Source organism: Sciurus vulgaris, assembly GCF_902686455.1.
Source record: "Sciurus vulgaris genome assembly, chromosome: 12".
Classification (NCBI taxonomy): domain Eukaryota; kingdom Metazoa; phylum Chordata; class Mammalia; order Rodentia; family Sciuridae; genus Sciurus; species Sciurus vulgaris.
The window spans coordinates 59,629,550-59,651,667 of record NC_136473.1 but is presented as its reverse complement, the minus strand read 5'-3'; the positions used below and the strand labels follow the sequence as shown (position 1 = coordinate 59,651,667).

Genomic DNA, 22,118 nt, shown 5'->3' with positions numbered 1-22,118 from the left:
ATCCTATTATTTCATAGGACTTAAAAAAATGGAAGAATGTAGCCAGGAAATAAACAAAACTACCATCCTTTCATAATCTTACTATCATCTAAATCTTTAAACATGCTGTTAAAGATACTATAATTGAAATTATAGCTCTGGAGAACTGGTTCTTCCTTTTTTTTTTTGTCTCTTTTGTAACTAGGGGTCAAACCCAGGGCTTTGTGAATGCAAGGCAGACTCTTTGCCACTAGGCTACATCCCAGCCTGAGAACTATTTTTTAGAAGGATTGTTTTAAAGACAGTGGTTACAGTTTCAGGATTTTAAATACGGTACAATTCCAGATTCTGAGCCTTAATTGAGTTTTCAGTAAAAGTAGCAGTGTTCAAATATTCATTATAAAATAGTATCTATCAAAAAGAGGATTTAATTCAGCCCATAGATGCTGATTGAAGACACGTCAGAAGCCTTAGAGTTTCAATCATTCTTCATCATAGGATTATACTATTCTAATTTTTTTGCTCATATTTCTTGAAAATCAGTGTCAAGGTATGGGAAGGAGAAGAGACTCTACATTTTAAAAAGGAAATGCCCTTATTTTTTATAGACATGACATATCACTTTGATTTTGCTGTTATACATCCTTAAAGCAATAATGGCAAATGCAGTAGAACTTCAGGTAGAACAATCCTTGCTACTAATGTAAACTCATTCTCAGATAGCCAGTGAGGGTTGGAAGAAACACATGAATGTGCTATAAATAGAACCACAGACTTCTCAGGAGTAAAAGAAATCCCTTGTAGAGTCCACAGGTGAACAACGGCCAGCTTCTTTAGCAGCGAGCAACAGGGAGTGTGCTGCCAAGTCACTGTCTTCACTTCTGACTCTGAGTTTACATGCTTTCCAAATGGCACAAGTCTCATGACAATCCAATGAATCAACAGACACTTGAGGAATATTAATAAACAATTTTTTATTTACTATCACTACAAAGGACTTCAGCAAGAAGGGAAATAAGTTTAGGAAATAAGTTGAGTAAACATTTTTAGTGAAACAATCTGGGACCAGATATTAAGACAGAAACATCAAGCTTCTGAACACCATTGCTCTCTATCAACTGGACTGCACTCAAAATAAGATAATGGAAATGCATGTTCTTAAAGCATTTCCACAGGAAATGTTCATATTTTATGACTTTCTAAATCATTTACCAATTATATATGCTACATTAACTAAAACACATGTATTCCTTATTGCACACTTCAAAGTTGGAAGGATACTTCAGCTTAAGTAGTGATCATTATTTAAAAGGGGAATGAGTTTAGAATTTTTTGGCTCAAGAATGCAGACTGCAAAGGCAGCTTACTTCTAAAAATAAACCCTTAAGACTTTTGGATTTCAAAGCCAATAATCCCTTTACACAATGAAGAGTGCACAGTCCACATTCTGACTAAGTGTCAGAGGTCATGGTTACAGGCTGTTTTAAAGCCTGCGAACAGTCCTGGCTACTGCTCTGAGAGGCAGATGAAGGCTCATCTCTAGAGCCTGAAGGTGTCAAGTCTCTTGCAGCAGGTGATGGTGAGTAGTCTTGGGGACCATGGGTTGGGGGTGGTATCCGGGTACCAGGAATGAAGTACTCTCTCGGAACAAATGAACCTAAAGGTCTAAGTGGTGTGGGTCCTGGTAAAAATGCCCAAGGGTCAAGAGGCAGATCCCGATTTCCAGGTGGAACACCTGGTGCACATTCTCTTAAGCATAGTGGTGGATGCACACCAGGACCTGGAAAATGAAAAGGAAGTTAAGTAAATACCCACAAATGTATAAATGAGGATGATTTCAAGTATGTAAATATAGTTTCTCATCATTTCTCCCAAGCCTAGAAAATCAAGTGGTGACATCCTGCCTTGACAGAAGAGGCAAAGTGAGCTTGAACAACTTTACGTTACAGCCTATGGCCAACCAGCCATGAAGCAACATATGAAGGATTTAAGCATGGCTCTACTTCGCTCCAGGCTTGTCATTTTTGTATCCCCACCATATAATGGCAGAATTATTTCTACCTCAAAAGACCTCCATTATTATTTGGAAGTACTATATACCATGACAAGAGGATAGATTATAAAATAAGAACTTCATTGTATCAAATAAATTTTTTTTTGCTGTGCTGGGGATTGAACCCAGGGCCTTGTGCTTGCAAGGCAAGCACTCTACCGACTGAGCTGTATCCCCAACCCCTGAAGAAATTTTGATAAAAGGAAAAGCCACTGTCTACTACTGTATCAATTAAAAACTCATGGTGTATTTCAGCATGGACCTTACACATGCCATCAGAATCAAGGTGCATGCCCTCCTGGAAAACGCCATCCACAGTCACCTAATTCAATTCAGCAACATTTATGAGGTCAGTGTTAAATCCTCCTTAACACTTCTCTCTGAATTTTCTCAAGGTGAGGAGGGTTTGACTTTTCCTTTGCTATATCCTGTAACCTATTGTTTATGCTTCTATCATGGGTGGTTACATTATGTTGTAGGCTGTACATATCTGTGACATTGTCCATCTCATCCACCTTTCCATCCATTGCAGTACATAGCCACTGATTTCCAAGAAACATCTGCACAAGTAATTTTTCTGATTTTCCTGTACATAGTCGCTTTCCTTGTCTATGAGAGAGAGCTACTGCCTATCTTAGTATAAGATTATGTAGTGCCTGCCCCATGTGCCCCAGGAAACTGGAGGAAAAGTAAAATGTACTAAGTCACCTTTGTTCCTACACTGTAAAGCCCAGAGATAGCAACTGGTTTTCCAAGGAATAGAAAGAAAAGATGAATATGATTTACAGGTCAATCAGTAGTGTTCAGATCATCATACCAAATGGTGGAGGTCCAAAAGGCCCACCGAGCTGAAGTGGCCGAGGAAGTGGCCCAGGAAGTGGCCGAGGTGGTGGTCCATATCGAACAGGTGGTGGTAGGGGCCTTCCCACAGGGGAGCCCATGAGAGATACCCCTGGGAAACGAGGGGGCCCTTTGGTAGCCATATTAACCTGTAATTTAAGATTTGAGAGCAGTTAGTTTTAAAACTCCTGTATATTAAGACAAAGTACCAACCAGGTGAACGCCAAAACCCAGGACAGGCACCTGTCCAGAGAGCACCATCAGTGCAACAAAACTCTACCACTCCCACACGTTCCCATCGACAGCTGACAGAGGTTAGAAGGATGCTGCAAGAGCGAGCAGCGTGTTACCGATTATATCCGCATGGGAAAGGGAAAGGCAGGAAGACTGGCAGAAGGTATTGACAGGTGATTTCTGACCAGTACGTCATGCTCTATACACTACAGCCGATTTCAAAGGGAGCCCCTCCCCCACCACAGCTCTTTCATCACAATAGCTCAAGACTTGCATATTAAGAAGGTACAGAACATAATGGACACTCCATTCTCTATGCATTCAATAACAGCTATTATTCAGAGTATCTTGGGCAAGCCTTTCATATATCATTCAAATCCCCAGAACTTTTAGTGTCTTATTTTAACCAAGTGGGAACTGAGGTAAATTTGCTGAAGGTCTCAGTGCATGTAAAAGGCCTGGCTTGAACTCAATCCCAGGTTTGCCTCTAAACTATGCTCTTCCCACCTCTACTCCTATCAAAGGGTCTCAACTCTCTTTAAAGTCTTCAACTGAGAAGGGGTTTGGGGTCTTATCTAAGTTTCCTTAGATAAAAAGATTTCTCAAAAAATGTACATTACTGGTATAGACATACAAGAACTCCCAAGTATTTCCCAACACGATACTATATACACAAATTAGAAAGACAAAGCTTTCATATTTACTTTCATTTCCAGTACACCATATGAGATAATGACTATTTCCTAGGAGAAGTGGGTTGGAAACTAAGCAATTAAATTTTTATTTTAATACAGAACAGCAGAAGACCTACCAGATGTAACAGCTATACAAGTTACTAAAGAATGCACTCATGTGAACAAATGAATCTATTGCTTGGGAGTGGCTCAACAGGTCATTTCACATTATCATTATTCACTGAAACACTGTTTCACTTCCAGAAAATCTGTTACCCATCTAATTTAAATCACTCAAAATTAGGTTTGTCTCCTACTGTACAAATGGAGGAACTCCTAAACACCATACTCCCAAGGATAATAATGATGAATTATGTAATGTATAATGAATTTACTTTGCCTTAGAACATTCAACACAAAATACAATGTGAAGTTGGAGTGATGACTTTTCACATTCTGACGTTAATGATGGTTACACACACTTCAGCAAAACTCCCAAGTTAAGGAGAAAAGTATGTTCAGTACTGCATGCAGTTTAAGGCAAACAAGGTCAATGTCATGTTCCTCATATCCTTCCCACAAATACACAGAATGGAAGCCCCGTTCAGTCCTCAATCTCTAAGTACTTACTGCTATTGGATGCTCAGCCAAAGAAGTAACAGTGGGAACTGAGGGGGCCTCAGGTTCGTGAGGAATGGTTTGCTTTTCAAAAAACAAATGCGGTAGCACAAATAGAACACAAACAGGGATGATGTAAAGATCAAGTGCTGTAGGAAAGCTAATGTTCTTGCATGACCTCATGATTCACAATGCCTGCAGAATTTACCTTGCCCTCTTCCATCACCTTGGCTGGAGAAGAGCTCCTGGAGCTGCTGTTCACAGGAGCTGGACCATGTCCCGGGTCTGTTTGAGGTCAGAGAATGAATTTAGAATCATTCCAATGCAAAAAGAATAAATATCCTGCATCCACAATCCTAGAGTCTTTGAAAGGACTTGGCTCCTTACCAGAGGCAAAGCGTTTCCCAGATGCTTCAGAAGACCATCGAGGACGAGGAAAAGTTCCATCCATTGACCCTTGGGAAAGAAAGAACAGAGTCCTTGCATGTAATTTGCAGAAGATAGAAACCAATTGTGGGCAGGTCAGGGTTCAACAATAACTAGAAAGCAACATTAAAGACTGGATGCCCAATATATAAGTCACAATTTATGCAAAGACATAAGTAAGTAAAAAAAGAAATGCCTTGGATTAAAAGACCAGCAGGAGCCCTGCACATTAAAAGTACTGGTCCTGAACTTCAAGCTATAGACTTGAAGTATGTAGGCTGGCTTTTCTTCACTCTGTATAACCTGACTTCCAATCTTAACCAATACTATAGACATATTTAAAATTGGAAATAAGACTCAGTATTTCACATTATTATAATGACAATGGAAATATAATGCTGCATAGAGTTTTAAGGCTACGTTTAGGATATTTGACAAAGGAACACCATAGAGAGTTAATTTAAAGATAAAGGCTTACTTCACAGTGTAAAATTGTAAAGAAAAAAAAAAATAATACAGGGACCTCCAGGAATAAAAAGTTGTCTATTCTACAGCAGATTTTACAGCACAGTATTTATCCAATAAGACAAAATAAGAAATTTTCTTCCATGTGTACAGACCCACATTCTATAATGTTTTCAATAGAATACTCAAAAGGGGGGAAACCCTTGAAACAGTTTATTGCAAAGCAACATGTGAATGCTCACCAAATTCACTTCTACCCATATCTCTTCCATTCAGAGTAGCAGAGACAGGTCTCCCAGCTGGCTCTGCTGTCAGTGGAGGGGACCGTTCTCCAGCACTCACAGGGAACGGGCCAAAAGACCCATTCTTACTCAGTGGACCTAAGGACAACAATGCCTTGTTTCCACTTAAAAGCAGCCTTTACACTGCCGCCCTTTAGCAAGTCATTCAGATTATTTCATAACCATTACACACAGAAATAAAAAGTAATTTACATACATTCTGCACCAAGAAACAGTCTACCTCCCCTTACAAAGTGCTGCCTACCTCTCCGGGGAGGGTGTTGTGTCTTTGCTCTTCCCGCCATTGGTTTTAGAATCACAGGTTCATCTTGCCGCATTGCCATCTTTTGGCTCATTTCCAATAATCTTGAATATTGAGAAAAAATGGACTTAAATGTGAAACAGTAATCTACTCCTTCTTACATACCATCTAGCGTAGTCTTAAAACACTAACACATACAGGAAGGTATCAAAATCACATACTTGTGTCTCAAATTAGCAGCTTCCCTTCTCTCTTCAGCTATAGCTCTTTCTGCAGCACGAGCTTTGACCTATTAGAGAAAGAAATATTCAAATTCGGTTGTGTAGGCTATACACAAAATAAGAAAAGGGGGGAAAAAGTCTTACCCAGTTATCATGAGCTTTCTTCTCATGAGTGGCAATCTGAAAAAGACAACACATTAAAAAAAATGTTTAGGGACTCATTATACTAGCCTATAATGGTCTGTATTAGATATCAAAAAATTCTGCAACTACACCACAGTATTAATCACTACCTGGTTCTTAAACGAGCGGTCGGCATTCTGTAATTCTTCCTTCATTGCTTCAATTCTGCGCCTAAAAATTATACTTGGTTTTATTAGTCAAAACAATTGAAAAAAATCCGAAACAATCTGACCATGTTCCCTTTACTCTGTCAGCTATACTTTTAAAGACTTCATCATACATAAGAAAAACACTTTATATAATTATACCAATCATGTGAGATCAAAATTAATATTACACCCAGGTGCAATGGCACACACCTGTAATCCCAGTGACTTCGGAGACTGAGGCAGGAGGATCACAAGTTTGAGGCCAGCCTCAGCAATTTAGTAAGAATCTATGCAACTCAGACCCTTTCTCAAAGTAAAGAAAGGTCTGGGGATATAGCTCAGTGGTAAAGCGTCCCTGGGTCCAATCCCCAAGATCAATAAACAAATAAATAAATATATAAAACCTAATACTATCTAATTGCTTTCTAACTTAACTGCAAAAGATTCTGAATTGATAAATTACAATTTCCTTAACTGTTCATCAATGAGATCTCAAATAATTTTGCTAGGCATATCTTCTTCCTCAAAACTTTTCTTTTTTAAAATTATATCCATAGATTTCATAGCTCTATCAAATGGCACATTAATGGTTTTAAAACATCACATAGCAAACTGCTTTCTTAAAGAATTACTCCAACATACAAAACCCTCAGAACTGTTTGCATGAACCAAGTTCCCATATGGTCTTGCCACCATTTGGGTATAAGTCAATTTTTGTTAACATTTTTCATTTCTTCAATTGAAATTTATTTTTCTTCTGTGTGAATTGAATGTATTCATATCCTCTCATTACTTCTATTTCTGTGCTCTTTTCTTCTACATCATGTCAAATCAGATTCAAAGGAAAGCTAACACCAGAGTTCATTAGACATTGAACTCACTGGTAAGTTTTAACTTCCTGTGCCGCCAAAACTGCCTTTTCCTCTGCAGCTGACAGCCGCTTTGCTCTTTCTTGTCTCTCATACTCTTGTCGACTCAGTTTCCTAAAAATAAAACCAGTTTTCAAGTCAAATTTTCTCTTTTCCCCTAGCAGTGTGTATGACTGCTCTATTCAAATGTCACTTCCCACCCTTCACTAAAATGCTTAGGATTATAAAATAGAAAGGAATTCAAACCTGCAATTTAGGAAATCAAAACTGGCAAATTACTTACATTTTCTAACTTCTGCTCTTAATTCTCTAATTACCAGTAAATAAAACAAATGTAAAAACAATATGTGCCCCAAGGGCAAGTCTCCTAGGCTCAAGATGATGAAAACTCACTTTACTTCTAGGAAAGTCAGGACTGATCAACCTAACACAAACATAATCAGGATAAAGCAGGGGAGAATGCTTTGTCATATCTGCCATGGCTAAGTACATCTTTGTCATGCAGAATTTGTTTCCCAATCCAAGACTGGTGCCAAGATAGAGTCAGTCAGAGAGAAAGCATTTCTGAACATGTCTTCTAACCATACAATTCACCACAGAACATTTTCACACTTTAGACACCAATTTCAAAAGAACTATGATTAAGCAAAAAGGCAAATCCGAGTTGTGACAATGTCTATCAACCAGAAAAAGAATCCAAACTGACCCATGATCAGGATATTGTCTACTGACAACAAGTTTTAACTTTGATCATGAAAATCAAGACATTCATCTACTATAACAAAGGTAGACACATTTAACAGTTTAAATACTTCTTGCTCTCCTTGCACTGCTTTAGCCATAGTTCCAATTCAAAAGATAAGTAACTTAAAATTTAATTTTCCATGAATCAGAAGGAAAATTAGAAGAATTATAGTAACCAAATAGAAAAGGGGGTTATATAGTCTTTTATAACTGCTCATTTAATTCTTCAGCAAATATTTTGAGTGTCTGTAATATACTAGTTACCTTGTAAAATGCTGAAGAAGAAAGGAGCTCACTGTTTAAGATATAAATGATGACTCTGCTGGGATTGTGGCTCAGTGCTAAAGTGCTTGCCTAGCATGTGTGAGGTATTGGACTGGATTGTGAGCACCACATATAGAGAAATGAATAAAATAAAGGTCCGTCGACATTTTAAAGGGAAACAAATATAAATGATGACTAAAGGAATATAATAATTTCCCCCTGACTCTGCGTTAAGAAGGAATGTGGAAAAAACTGAGTCTTGAAGAAGAGGAGAATTTTGTCTCCAATGATCAATGAACTAGCCTGAGAGCACTAAGAACAATCAAACCACCTTGAGAAGAATACACAGAATGTGTTTGAAGGGATCAGAGTTGATAAGGCAGGGAAGATATGTGTATGTGGCCAAGATCCATTAGAAAAAGGAATCTCAGACACACAATTAAGGCTGGCATTAAGGAATCACTGTGACTTTACATAGTCTGGGAAGTAAAGTCAAGATTATGAATTTCATCAAAGGAACAGAAACTCCAAAACGAAGAAATAGTTGGATGTGGTGGCCTACCTATACTCCCAAATACTCGGGAGGCAGACGCAGAAGGAACAGATTGCAGATAGCTTGGAAAACACAGTGAAACCTTGTCCCTTATGACAAGAGGAAGGAAGCAGGGGATATAGCTAATGGTAGAACACACGCTCCACATTCTGGTTTGAGCTTGTGGTTCCCACAAAAAAAAAAAACAAACACCTGAGAAAGGCTGGGGTTGTGCTTCAGTGCTACAGTGCTTGCCTCACACATATGGGTCACTGAGTTCCATCCAAAACACCACATGAAATAAATAAACAAAATCAAGGTATTGTGTCCATCTACTACTACAACAGTATTTTTTAAAAACCTGAAATATAGTAACTGAAATTAATAACTCATTAATGAATGATTTTAGGAGCAGACTTGAGAAGTAAAGGAAATCTTAGCACTTTTAACTAGGTCAGAAGTAAATATCCAAAATGAAGCAAATTCAGAAAGTGGAAGGCAGGGGAAATCAACTTCTAACATGTTTTACTGAAATTAGAAGAGAGAATGAGGTAAAATTAACATTTAGAAAAAGACCCCAAAATTCAAGAGATGGTTAGTGGCCCTGAGTTGCATAAATGCAAGAGGTAAGGGGGTGTGGGGAGGACTACACCTAGGCACTCCCTGATACAACTGTTAAAAAGCCAGAGAGAAATGACTACAGGAACTAGGGCAGGGGTGAGACATCTGACAAAGGAAACAACAATGATAATGGACTCCTTAAAGAAAAATTTTAAAACACAAGGTAATTAATTGGCTACCTTGAAAAGTGCTAAACTAAGTAACAGTGAAAATTCAGCAACCAGAAGAGAGATGCTTTAAAAATGGAAACTGGTTTTAACTCTGAGCAGGAAGCTTAGAATGTCCACCTACTATAATACAGATTATAAAAGTAGCAATATTTAATGGATAAAAATGCTATTCTCTGTTTATCCTTATACTGCACTCTGATACACTCATCAAACATATCACTAAAGGACAATGTTCAAACAGAAAGAAAGTAATTTCAAAGGGGAGACCAACAATGTAGGATGAACAACTACAGAAACTGTAAATATGTGTATAAATTGACTGAATGGTGAATGAACGTCTTGTGGCATTTGCAGTATATGAAGTACTCACATCCATTACCACGACAGTATCTAATCTAATCCAGGAGCTACTTAAAGCACAGAAATAAATAAATCTTTGAATCTATGTCGGGTTTCTATGAAGTTCGAGATATACAACATGGCCTTTAAATGATAAGAAGATGAATATAACAATCTGTGATCACACCAAGCTTACACAGGGGATGAGCAAAACAATTAAAAATATTTAAACTATTCAAAAGATACAAGAAAGGAAAAACAGGTCATGAAATAGAAAGCTAATTCTTCAAAACTTCACAGAGTAATAGCGATAACAAACAATGAAAACCTTACCTGCGCAGAGTCATCTCCTCCTGCTGGTACAGTTCATTTAAAATGTCCACTTTCTGATTCAGAGTTTTGCACTCATCTTGCAGCCCAGCTTTAGCGGATTGGAGTGAATTCCAGTCATCGTCTAATTTCTTTATTTGGTCTGTTAAAAGATTAAACAATTGACCTCTATATGTGTATGAAGACTTGAGAACTTGTTTGAGGGGGTAGTGCTGAGAAAAATGAGAAGCAAGAGAGTAAAATGCCATTCCTTATCTTTCCATAAGATTTTGAGACTTCCCAGCATATAGCAATTTCATCTTCAGATGAACTCACCTTCTAGGTTACACTTTGCAGACATCGAGGCTCTGAGCTTCAGTTGTAAAAGTTTTAGATCCTCTTCAACTACTGATATTGCAGTTTGTGTCTAAAAATTACAGAAGAGAGACATACTCTTAAAAGTGAGGCACAGGAAGCATTCACAGGCACTGTGGGACTCTCACAAAGAACTATACCCGAGAGACGTCCATCAGCTGCTTCATTCGATTTTTCACCTTTCCACTCTGGTCACCTGAAAAACAAAAGATGTTAACTGCTTTTCATTTCCTTGCTTTTTAACTCGATATTCTCCCAACATCCCCAAACTAAACAATGACCACGTTCAAACACTGAAAGGAAAAACCAACTGAACCATTGAACGACTGAGTCAATTGAGTAAATTCATTGACTCTTAAGAGAATTGCAAGCTTATTTAAGAAAAAAAAAATGAATTCCTAGTTTCTGCAATAAAAATGTTATCTGTGCTACTCTTGTAAGATAAAAGCCTTTCTTCTCGCACAGATCTGTCTCCACCTGAAGAAGTAAGTGCCTTATTTAGAAAGATTCAATCCTCTAGTTTATCCTTGAATCTACCAACAGGTGTGGTGTAAAACACTCTATGCAAGCTACATCCAACTTGGGAGAGAACATCTGGAAATATTTTCCACATCAGTAAACACTGCTACCCCTCCCTCCAGCTTCCTTATAGCCTCTAGCCTCTGTTCTCACAGCCTTAGTTTAAGGCGACAACCACCTCACTACTCTTCAAACTGACATGGGCCTTAAAACCATAGAGCTATAGAGATGATGAGTATCAAAATCAAATATCACCTGCATAAAGTTGAGAAACGAGTGTCTCTTACTGTACAATGTTCAATACTCAGAGGTTGAAGACATGACTGTTGCTCTGCACTGTACTTACCTACTTCTCAATGGGAACTTCACAGGCCTATTCTTCACATGCCTATTGCTACACTACGCCCCAGCAACCCACCTCTGCCAATGCAAGAGACGTTTCTACACATCCAGGGAGATGCACCTACAATTCTGCACAGAGCTTAAGAAGAAATTCAGTCAGCTGAGAAGTGGCATCTGTGTACTTAAAGACAGGAAAGCAAACAAGAATTCAAACTCCCTGAGACCAATCTTACCTCCTACTTCTCCGTTGGCTAGTTCATCTGACTCACCTCCTCCTTTATTTTGACCCTCACGTTCTGATTCAAGTTCTATCTGATTCAGCTGTGTAATATAATTAGTCAAAGCCTAGAAAAGAAGTAAAAGGTTGGAAAAGTCTCTCAATTTTAATTCGGAAGCTTTCAGGAGAATTTCCGAGACCAAGCATGTATTTGGAGAATAAACTTACATTAATATTATCATCTTTGTGAATAAGAGCTACTTCTGTATCTCTCTGGGACTTCTCAAATATTTTTATTTGCTCACTGAGCTCAGCATGTGATTTACTCCAGTCTTGGATTTCCTGCTGCAACTGAAAAGTCAAAACACGTGAATTCCTATGGGTGAGGGTGGGGTTTTGCCCTGGAGACATCAGGACCACAAGATTTAGACAGGGAAGTAGAAAGCCATACCTCCTTGGTAGCCTGTCACTAAGGGTTGAGACCTCAGTTAAGGAAGAGAGAAGCGTGGCCACAACCCTCAGAGCTGCAGTAAGAATGTCAGAGCTGTCAAGGAAGTTGACCCTGTTGATTGCATTCCCCAGAAAATTGCTGCCAATTCAAATCACTTCCTTCCAGTAAGAATGGATGGGCATATGTGACTGGCTCCTGAATTCAGAATCCTTATCATATAACCTTCCCTTGGCCCATGAAGAAGTAACTACTCAAAAAAAGGGTTATAAAATACTTAATTTTCTGCTTGAAGAAGTTTCTTTGAGGCTATCAAGTTAATAACTGATTGATGTTTCATAAGAAAAGACCAACACTCTAAGGACTGAAATAAGCTGTACAGAATAGAAAATTCCAAACACATGGAGAACACATATATGCACTCCATCTGGGGAGAAAGGTTTAAATTTGCACATCTAAAAAAAGGTCTTGCGTGAATAATTCCTTACTTTAGAAACAACTCCAAGATATAAGGTAATAATATCCATTTCCCTAGCTTACATTATGTATGACTTCAATTTTTCTTTACCTGCTCTTTCTTCTCCTTAAGCCTAGCATTTTCTTCCTGAACCCGATGGTATTCACACTCCACCTTGTATTCACTAAGCTTAGCTTCATGAAGAGCAATTTGAACCTAATGCAAAACACAACAGTTAGTGAATTGATTCCACAGAACAAAACAAAGTTACACTTTCACAAACCAGATATCATGTAGTTCTCATTTGTTCCACATTTTAGCACACCTTAAATTTTTGGTCTTCAACAAACTAATATGTTGTATTAATATCCTGTAGCAGGTGTTGGCAAATTTACCTCTGAAAATTCTGAAGCATTCATTGAAATAATAGCCTTTAACTTCTCTACAGAGTTCTTCTTTTCTATTATCTGCCAGGTGAAAATAGAACACAAAATATGCATGAGGATTTCAGTAGAAATACTGATACAAATATACATAGATGCTAAAAAAGATAAGACAAAATGTATTTCAGCCCACCCCCTTACATTTCAGGTAACCAGACTAAAAGGTCAAAGTACAGAAAATGAAAATGAAATAAGTAAATAAAAATTTTAAACGTACAGAAATTTAGTTACTCTTTTAAGTACAACAGTTCAAATTAATAATTTTTTTCTAGTGATGGAGAAAAAAAGATTTCCCAAGATCATGTTAAAGCTCTCTTGACTGAAGTAAAAATGATAGAATCTAAGGGAGAATAGACAAATCTCACATAGAGAAGAATTTCAAAAAACTATAAAGATATTTGCTCCTCCAGGAAGTGGAACAGAACTCTTCACTCTTTGCAGTGCCTGGGATTGAATCCTGGGCCTTCTGCATGCTAGGCAAGTGTTCTACCATGAGCTGTATCCTTAGCCCTTAACTCTTCATACGTTCACTATGGACTGTACATAGTAACTTCCAAAGAATAGGCAAGGGATTGGAAGAATTCCAGTGGAGAAACCTGGTGAACACTACCTCAGCTAGGTGATCAAGCTTACCTGGGGAAGGGATATTTCAGAACACTCTCAACTATCTTTGCAACTTTTATGTAATTATAGAACTATTCTAAAGTAAAAAAGTTTTAAAAAATAGGATAGTGTAAAACAAAACAATATACAAACACTCTTCGATGGGGCAATAGTTCCTGCATGTTTCAGAGGGCAGAGCAAAGCAATATGAAAATTATTGAGGAATGAGGACAGAAATATAAAAATTAATTTGTTGGATCAGTACTGAAAAGTTCCACTAAATGGGCAGAAACATCCCCTGACTTCTAGTCTGACTTTACTTAACACCACGGGGAAAGTCCAACTTAACCCATTTTACAAAATACTTCAAAAGCCAAAGCACATTAACACTTAGCCACCAAAACTCTTACCAAGACCTCATTGTTGACATTTTGTTTTCTCTCAGATTCTAACACAACATGAAGACTTTTAGCTCTGTCCTCAAGAATCTCATTAGTTCCTTCAAGTAGCTTGATTTTATCCTAGGAAAACAGATGTCAAGATTAATAGTTACTCATTACATGACTTTTGAGTTTAGAATGTAACGCCCATCAAACAAGGGATTTGTACCTTATATTTCATTGCTGCGTTGGAGAGGACCATATTTTGTTTTTTGGTTTCTTGGACATGTTTCTTTGATTCATTGATCTATGTAAAATAAAGTATTCACAATTAAAAGATACATGTTATAGTCTTTCTAAAACTTACTTCCAGGTAAGTGACCCCTTGCAGAATGAAACAAACATTTAAAAATGATTTAAAAATATCTCAACTATAAAACAGGTGGAAACGATTCAAGCTGGAATCAAGGGGGAAATAAACTAGAAAAATAATTCTACCTTCTGTTCAAAATTTGACACTTTTTGCTCTAGTTCTTCATTTTCTTTCTTCATGTTCTTTAACTTTTCAGAAATTTGCTGTTCAGTGACTAAAAGGGGGCGGGGGGTCCAGATTATTACAATCACTAAATGAAATTCAATTAAATCGACCAAAAGCAGAGACATGTTACCTGGCATTATGAGGAAATACTTCTTTGCATAACTATCATGCCCTTAAAAAGCAATCTATAGTTAACAGCAATAAGGGTGTAAAACACTATTAAAATTTAAGAAAAATATAAGAACGATGATATTTCAATTGAAGCTCATTTCAAAGATGGGAAATACAGTAAAATGTAGTTTGATATTCCTCACTTCTTTCTTTTTCCCCTTCTTCTTCCCCTCACTTCTTAAAACACTTTCTTTTTAGAAAATGGAATTATTTCAAATTTATGTACATTTTTGGCAAGGAAAAACAAAATGAAAGCATACTGACTCACAGTACCATTCTTTATCTACTCGAATCAATGATTGAATGTATGATTAAATCATTAGCTCAAAATACTGTTCAAATGTACAACATCTGCATTACATCAATATTCAAAGTGAATATGACCCAATTAAAACTAATCATCTTCTTCCCACTATTTGTTCTTCCTCATCTCCTATCTCAGTTGGTACCACCAACATCTGCTCTATTATCCAAGTTAGCAACCTAGGAGTAGTAAAATTTTTAGGAGTTAAAAAATAATAAATATCAACAATCACTATCTACTTCTAACATGTATAAAACACACATAAAACACAAATACGAAGGGTAACTACAAGTTACAGAAGAAGGCTAAAAATTTACCTTGATATACTGTTTCTTTGACCTAAAAGAGAGAGAAATAAAGATTAAATTTGGTGTCATGCATTTGCATAAAAGAAACAGAATCAAAACCAAATGAGAATATATTAACTGTCTGGTTCTGGATTAAAAAATAAGTGAAGGAGAACAAGCATTTTATTAGCCTCTGTCATATAGAAATACCAAGGTATGTATCCTATGCTACAGTAAATATATATCTATTCCAATCTTATGACTTGAGAACTTACCTTTAATAATAGAAATGGCTACTATTTTTAGAAAAATACATTAATGCTTCACTTACTCAAAATTGTTTATTTGACAATTCTAAACAGCCAGGATAAAGTCTAGGAACAATGACTTTTCAAAGAACTCTGAGGAAACAAAATTAAAGATCTGCCACTTGTTTATTTTCTTAGATGTCGGTAGACCTTTATTCTATTCATCTCTTTATATGTGGTGCTAAGAATCGAACCCACTGCCTTCCACAGGCTCAGCAAGGGCTTCTACCACTGAGCCACAAACCCACCACCAACATGTGCCGCTTTCACTCACCAAAAATATCTTAGAATTCCAATTTCAATTTGGCTATTGGCTGAATTTAGAAATAATCTAAGAGGCTACATCATCTATTTCTGCAAACCACTAAAAATAGCTGTAAGAATTCTGAAAAAAAAAAAAAAAAAAAAAAAAAAAAAAGATTGCTAGTGGAAAATATACAAGCAACAAGAGAAATGACAGTTAACATCTTCTGGAAAGAGCAAAACCTGAATCATTTCCCAAAGACGGCAATGAACTGTCACATAATAAAGCCTAAGCAATAATTCTTTTTAAAACTTCACTAAATTTCTTTGTAAATTACCATATATTTCTCCTTTTCAATGGTATAAATGGGGATGGGATACTCAGATGTATCCACAGATCATCCATGGTATCTTGGTAATACTGCAGACCCTAAAATACCACTTAGGATGATCTTGTTATAGGAAAATACATTCAGAAAACTCCAACATAGAAAGAAATGGCCATTTCTCTCATGTCATAAGCTTACTAATCAGAGAGTAAGCTTTCATCCAAAATGACAGCAGGGGAAAATGGGAAGCAGCAAAAAGCAGGCATCTAAGGTAGGGACCAAAACTCCAAAGTCAAATGCTGAGACTGAGGAGCAGCAGCTAAGACCCAGATCCTACTTAACCTAGTGAAAATAGAAACAGGTGCCAGGGTTATTGAAAGAACCAAGAGAGAAATATGAAACATTTTCATTTTTCCCTTTTCTCTTTACCTTTCTATCCTCCTTTTTCCTTTTAGCTGAGAACAAGTTCAATGAGATTAGAAAAGTCCTCACAGGAATCCATGCAAAGGATTCTTCTTTTTAAGAAGGCATTTCTTTTTAAGTGCTTTTATACTCAATTGCACAAGGAGAGCAAATTGTATTAACAATGGTATGTCTGATATGATTAAGTAATCAGAAAAGGAATACTAAGATTTGGAGAGATTTGCGGACAATGTTTCTGGCCACTTTAACTGTTGAGTTTCCACTGATGGCTTTTCATGCAAAGTTCACTTACCTACAATAATTTTCTTCTGATTATGTTAAGTAACTATCAGGCAGAATGACCTACAGTACTAACCCACCTATCCTTAAGCATATATACATCTATACATACACATAGACATATGTACACATACACACATATATAAATTCTGCTCAGAAAAAAAAAAGAGTAAGGAACAAAAAATTTAATAATATATCTCTGGACAACATATAATCTATATATCCAAATATAAAGCTATTTTCTTAACATATGATTGGATGACAAAATCTGGGAAAACACCTGAAAAATTACCTTATCTCTTTTTTATCATTTTGCTATATTGCTCTGCAGCATTTTTTCCTGTGTATGTGTTTATATAACATACAGTTCATTAACATTTAAATCTTAGTTTCTGCTTTTTTCTACTTCACATTAAATTGTGAGCATTTTCTGTGCCTCAAGTCTTTGAAATATATAAAGCTGTCTACTATTCCATTATACGAACATACAAGAACTTAAAAATACCCCTGTAATGGAATAAGTTGTGCTAAGTTTTCAACCTAATACACAGTTCCGCTGAAAACCCTTACCAAAAATCACTGAAGCATAGTTAGTTATTTCTTTAGGATAGACTACTATACATATTATGCTACATAAAATGATAATTATATAACTAATCCCATCTCTTATCTCCCTTGAAGACTTCTGATACATATGAAACTAACTGGTCAGAATGGCTGTAAGAATTACCAGTTCTTCCCACTGTACCTACCTAATTCTTAATCTGCAGGTTTTGATACAAGAAGCTTATAAATTGACAATTTCTCCTTGAGATTTTTCAGGTTATCTTGTTTTCTTAAGTCCTTACCAACACAAAGATTACACTAAATTATTTTATAAAGTGAGTGTGACTTCAACCACTAATTTGTGTTTAAGTTGGTAACCTGAAAAGGGGAGGGGCAGTGACTACAGAATACCCCATGCATTTATGTGCTAAGGTAGAAAGAAGTGAATTTACTCACAACAAGAATAGTTCTCCAGAAGAAAATGGCAAATGAAACAATTCCCAAGAAGACAGTGAGAAGTACAGGCTTCCACGGCAGTCCATAAAAATCAGGCCCAGGCTGAACACCATTGGGCCATGTGGCAACTAGCTGAAAGAGACAGGTTAGAAGCGATGAGAAACCTTATATTCATAACAAAACAGTCACAAAGATTCATCATGGCAGTTCCAAAACCACCACCATCATCTGAAATCTACCTCCACAAAATTCTCCAGTAGCTTCTTTGAGAGACAGAATCCTGGCAGTGTCATATTTGTTGTTTGCCCGCAGTGCTTAAATACTTTAAATCGAGCATCTATTTCCATTTGGAATAGGCCCTGCGGACATCATATTGTCTACCACCTGGCTAGAATCCCTCCGTATGATACTTCTCTCGCAGATAACCCGGTCTTTATGAATAAAAAAAATTACGTCAGACAAAAACTTAAGTATTTGAGGAATCTAACTTCCTTCTACGAAAGTCCATGTCTAACTAAACGTGCGCTCAAAGCGAGCGTATCAAACACCAGCCTTCGCTCCTCTACTCCACACCGCCCTCCTCAAGTGTCCAGGGGACTCTCATTCCGGCCCCACCTCCCAACAGTCTCCAGACGGACAAGACCCACTGTGACGTCAGCTGCATTTGGGAACCTAGCGAGGGGCTTGCCACCTCTCAGTATTGCGTTACAAAGTGCAATGAGGAAGCGTCCAGTGCACTCACCGGCTCGCTCAGCAATACAGCTCGGTGCTGCCTGCCCGGGCCTGACACCTCCATTTCCCCGTCGCCCTCAGTCAGTGCAGCCACTCCGCTCACTCAGCCACCCGCCGGCCACAGCGGGGTCCCTCCTACCAGGGTTGCGTAGAGCACCGTCAGGGGTCCCAGAAGCTCGGGGTCCCCGGGAGAAGCGGCCACAGAAGGCAGGGCGGCAGGTACTGAGTCCATTGTGCACGGACAGCTGAGCGGAGACCATGCTTCCCTGCTGAACGGCACAGGACTCAGACCTCTTCCGCCGTTTCCTACATGTGAAGGATGCAGCCCGGGGGCGGGTACCGGGAATGACCCTCGCCTTCCCCCGCCGCTGGCGCTTCCCGCCCTACGCCTGCAAAACATGTCAGCAGCCGGTGCCACGGGGCCCACAGCAGTGCGCGGAGCTTGTGGCGGAGCGGAGAGGGGAGGGGAAGGGAGGGGAGGGGAATGGCGGGATTGGGGAGGGAAGGGGAGGGAAGGGGAGGAGAGGGGAGGGAGGGGCGGGGCCTGAGGGGCGAGCGGGAGGCGAAGAGAGGGGAGGGGAGGGAGCGGGAAGAACCAACTGCGGATTCGGGCGGGTGAGAGCGCCAGCAGAGCCCAACGGAAGAGTCCAAGTCAAGGGACACGGAGAGGAAGGAGGCTCACCTGTCCCCGGAACTGGGAGAGGACACGCGGTTTAGAGGGCCAGTAAAGTAGCTAGAAAGTTAACAGAAGGGGGTTATGGTCGGGAAGTGGGAAGAAGGAGAAAGTCAGGCCTCCCGGGCCCTCCCAGGGCAGAACTCTCTGTCACGAGGTGCTGAGACACCAGGTACCTGGCCCAAAGGTCCAGACGGGAGGAGACGCCTCTCCTGCTCCCTTGGGAAGGACCGCTGCTCCCAGTGGGCGTTCCTTCCCTGCTCACTCCATTCCTGTGCTGATTCTCCCCTAACCGACCTCTACTTCTGAATGACACTACTTTTTAAAAGTTTCACCCTATCGTGTCATTATCACCCCTACGCCAATGGCTTCATTCCTGGATGCCACATTTTAAGGTTGAATGACTTGTGGAAAAGATTAGGATCATGAATAGCCTGGACAGCACGTGCTAAAAGTTTAGGAAACTGGGGACATTTAACTTGGCGAGGGAATGAATATGTGTGGATTTTTAAAAATATGTCAAGTTGAATACAGTCGTCTGAAAAGAACAGTAAACAAGAAGAGGCAGGAAAGCAATGAAAAATAAAAGCAATGAAGCGGGAAGGAGGAGGGGAAGGCAAACTCTATAATGAAAGCTTGTACCATCATCCACGCCCAAGAATATACACAGGTTGTGGGACAGAACAGACCAGAAACAGACCTGACTGCACTGGACATTTGGGATACAATAAAATTCAGCTGGGGAAAACGAATTTTTAATAAATAGTATTTACATAAAATTACATGGAAAATGATAAAATTGGATTTTTAAAATTATTCACAAGGAGAAACTACAAATGGATATTGAAGCCAGAATTGGGGACAGGCAGTTAGTGTAGAAATAGGGAATCGAGGAAGTGGAGGCCATAAAACCATCTGCCTCTGGAAGTTGGAGACTGCTGTGGGAGAATGGAATGTCAAGGACCTGCAGAACCCATTGATAACCAAATTTACCTGCCCTTGTCAGAGACTGCAGGCAGGAAGATGCTGATTAATGCCCCCTGGGCCCTTACCTGCCTGAATCACTTTGGCCCTCCCCCTGCCCCATCCGCTTCTCACTTTTTCACTTCTCACCTGCAAAACCAGGCCTAATCCTGTAGGCAGGAAGGAAAGAGATAAGGGGAGAGAATGGGAGAATAGAACCCATAAAAAGGACAGGATTTGCTCATCCCATGGATTCCGCCTTTGGGTTCCCTTCTTCCACCGGGGAGAAGTCTGCTTTTACTTTTCCTTAATAAAGCTGCATTTTCCACTCTACATTTGCCTCGGCGTGCTTCTCCAGCGTTACACTTCAACACCTGAGGAAGCAGGACTCGTCACCGGTAAAGAGCGGTATCAATATGAAACCTGAATGTAAAAATAGAATTTAAGCAAGTACTAGAAAACATTGGTTGACTTTTTCTATGCATTATGAGTGGTCAAAACCTTCCTAATTATATTTTAAAATCCAGAAACAAAAAGGTGTAAAGGTGATTACATAAAACAAACAAAAAAACTTGCCTGGCTGTGTTTAACCTCCCCGCTCCCCTCATGCACTTAGACAATAACAACCTGAGAAAAAATATTTGCAACACATTACTCTCCAAGGAATCATGTTCCTGAAATATAGAGAGCATTATAAATAAAATAGGCAGGAAACCATTACGAAAATGGGCTGAAGAAATAAACAGTTCTCAGGAAAAGAGATGCAAATATAGCTATAAAATATGGAAACATGCTCTGCTTAGTTCCTAATGAACAAAAGACAAATTAAACCACACTAAGATACCATTTCTCACTTATGTTGGCAAGATCCAAACACTTGACAACATACTCAGTAGGTGAGAGAATGTGGAGGAATACTACACCCTCAGACACTGCTGATAAGTGTACAAAATGAGACAACCTCCCTAGGAATGAAAGTTGTCAACATCTCCCAAAAATGCTTATGTAATTACCTATTGACTCAAGAGTCCCAATTCTTTTTTTTCAGTGCTTGAGAGGGAACTCAGGACCTCATGCACCATAGGCAAGTGCTCTACCTTGAGCTTTATCATCCCAGTCTTTCTAATGATACTGGGAATCCAACAAATGTTTAAAATTTGTATCTACAAAATTATGTTATTGAAACATGAATTATAATAACAAAAGACGTTCACAAATGACTGAAACAACCAACTGTTCATTAGCAACAGTTGTTGAATAAACCAAAGAATAGTAAGAAGAAGAAAGAAAGTAATTTTAAATACTGCTAAGATATGGTTTCCAGAATACATTTAAGTAAAAAAAAAAAAATGAAGTGGAGAAAAACATTTATAGCATACTATTTTTATCTTAGAAAGTGAGAAAATGAATCTATTCCTTAAATTTGAGGTACAATTGACATGCAATAAATTATGTGTATTTAAAGTGTGCACTTTGAAAAATTTTTACATGAAATTGTGAAACCATCATGATAACCAAGATAATGGATCTATCCCTTCCCTCCAAAAGTCTTCTCATTTTCTAGGTAATTCCAACCTCTGCCCTTGGTCACCCTACCTTCTTGCCCCCCACATTCCCACCCAGCCCACGAACAAAATGTCTACCTTAATAGACTCATTTGTATTCCTAAAGTTTTCTGTGCATGGAATAATATATTCTGTGTTCTGGCTTCTCTTATTCAACATAACTTAAAATTAATCTATGTCACTTTATCAATAATAGTGCATCTCTTTTTATTCCTGAGTAGCATTTCATTATATGTATATACCCAATTTGTCTATCACCTATTGATGGGCGTTTGGATTTTTTC

The 22,118-nt window shown here is 38.4% G+C and overlaps 1 protein-coding gene across 1 annotated transcript in view; it reads right to left on the bottom strand.

Annotated features, from left to right (window-relative positions):
- Window positions 1-933: 933 nt before the first annotated feature.
- Window positions 934-22,118, bottom strand: part of LOC306641532 (transport and Golgi organization protein 1 homolog) — a 220,987-nt gene continuing 199,802 nt past the window's right edge. Inside the window, exons 14-33 of the mRNA XM_079106650.1 lie at window positions 15,348-15,369; window positions 14,247-14,324; window positions 14,048-14,158; window positions 12,987-13,058; window positions 12,703-12,807; window positions 11,915-12,037; window positions 11,739-11,814; window positions 10,749-10,804; window positions 10,570-10,660; window positions 10,258-10,396; window positions 7,267-7,368; window positions 6,347-6,419; window positions 6,198-6,233; window positions 6,054-6,121; window positions 5,836-5,936; window positions 5,532-5,669; window positions 4,786-4,854; window positions 4,607-4,683; window positions 2,850-3,021; window positions 934-1,759 (exon numbers count right to left, since the gene is read on the bottom strand). Of these exons, the coding sequence (XP_078962776.1) occupies window positions 1,431-1,759; window positions 2,850-3,021; window positions 4,607-4,683; window positions 4,786-4,854; window positions 5,532-5,669; window positions 5,836-5,936; window positions 6,054-6,121; window positions 6,198-6,233; window positions 6,347-6,419; window positions 7,267-7,368; window positions 10,258-10,396; window positions 10,570-10,660; window positions 10,749-10,804; window positions 11,739-11,814; window positions 11,915-12,037; window positions 12,703-12,807; window positions 12,987-13,058; window positions 14,048-14,158; window positions 14,247-14,324; window positions 15,348-15,369 (2,038 nt within the window). The 3' untranslated portion in view covers window positions 934-1,430. The remainder of the gene's footprint in view (window positions 1,760-2,849; window positions 3,022-4,606; window positions 4,684-4,785; window positions 4,855-5,531; window positions 5,670-5,835; window positions 5,937-6,053; window positions 6,122-6,197; window positions 6,234-6,346; window positions 6,420-7,266; window positions 7,369-10,257; window positions 10,397-10,569; window positions 10,661-10,748; window positions 10,805-11,738; window positions 11,815-11,914; window positions 12,038-12,702; window positions 12,808-12,986; window positions 13,059-14,047; window positions 14,159-14,246; window positions 14,325-15,347; window positions 15,370-22,118) is intronic.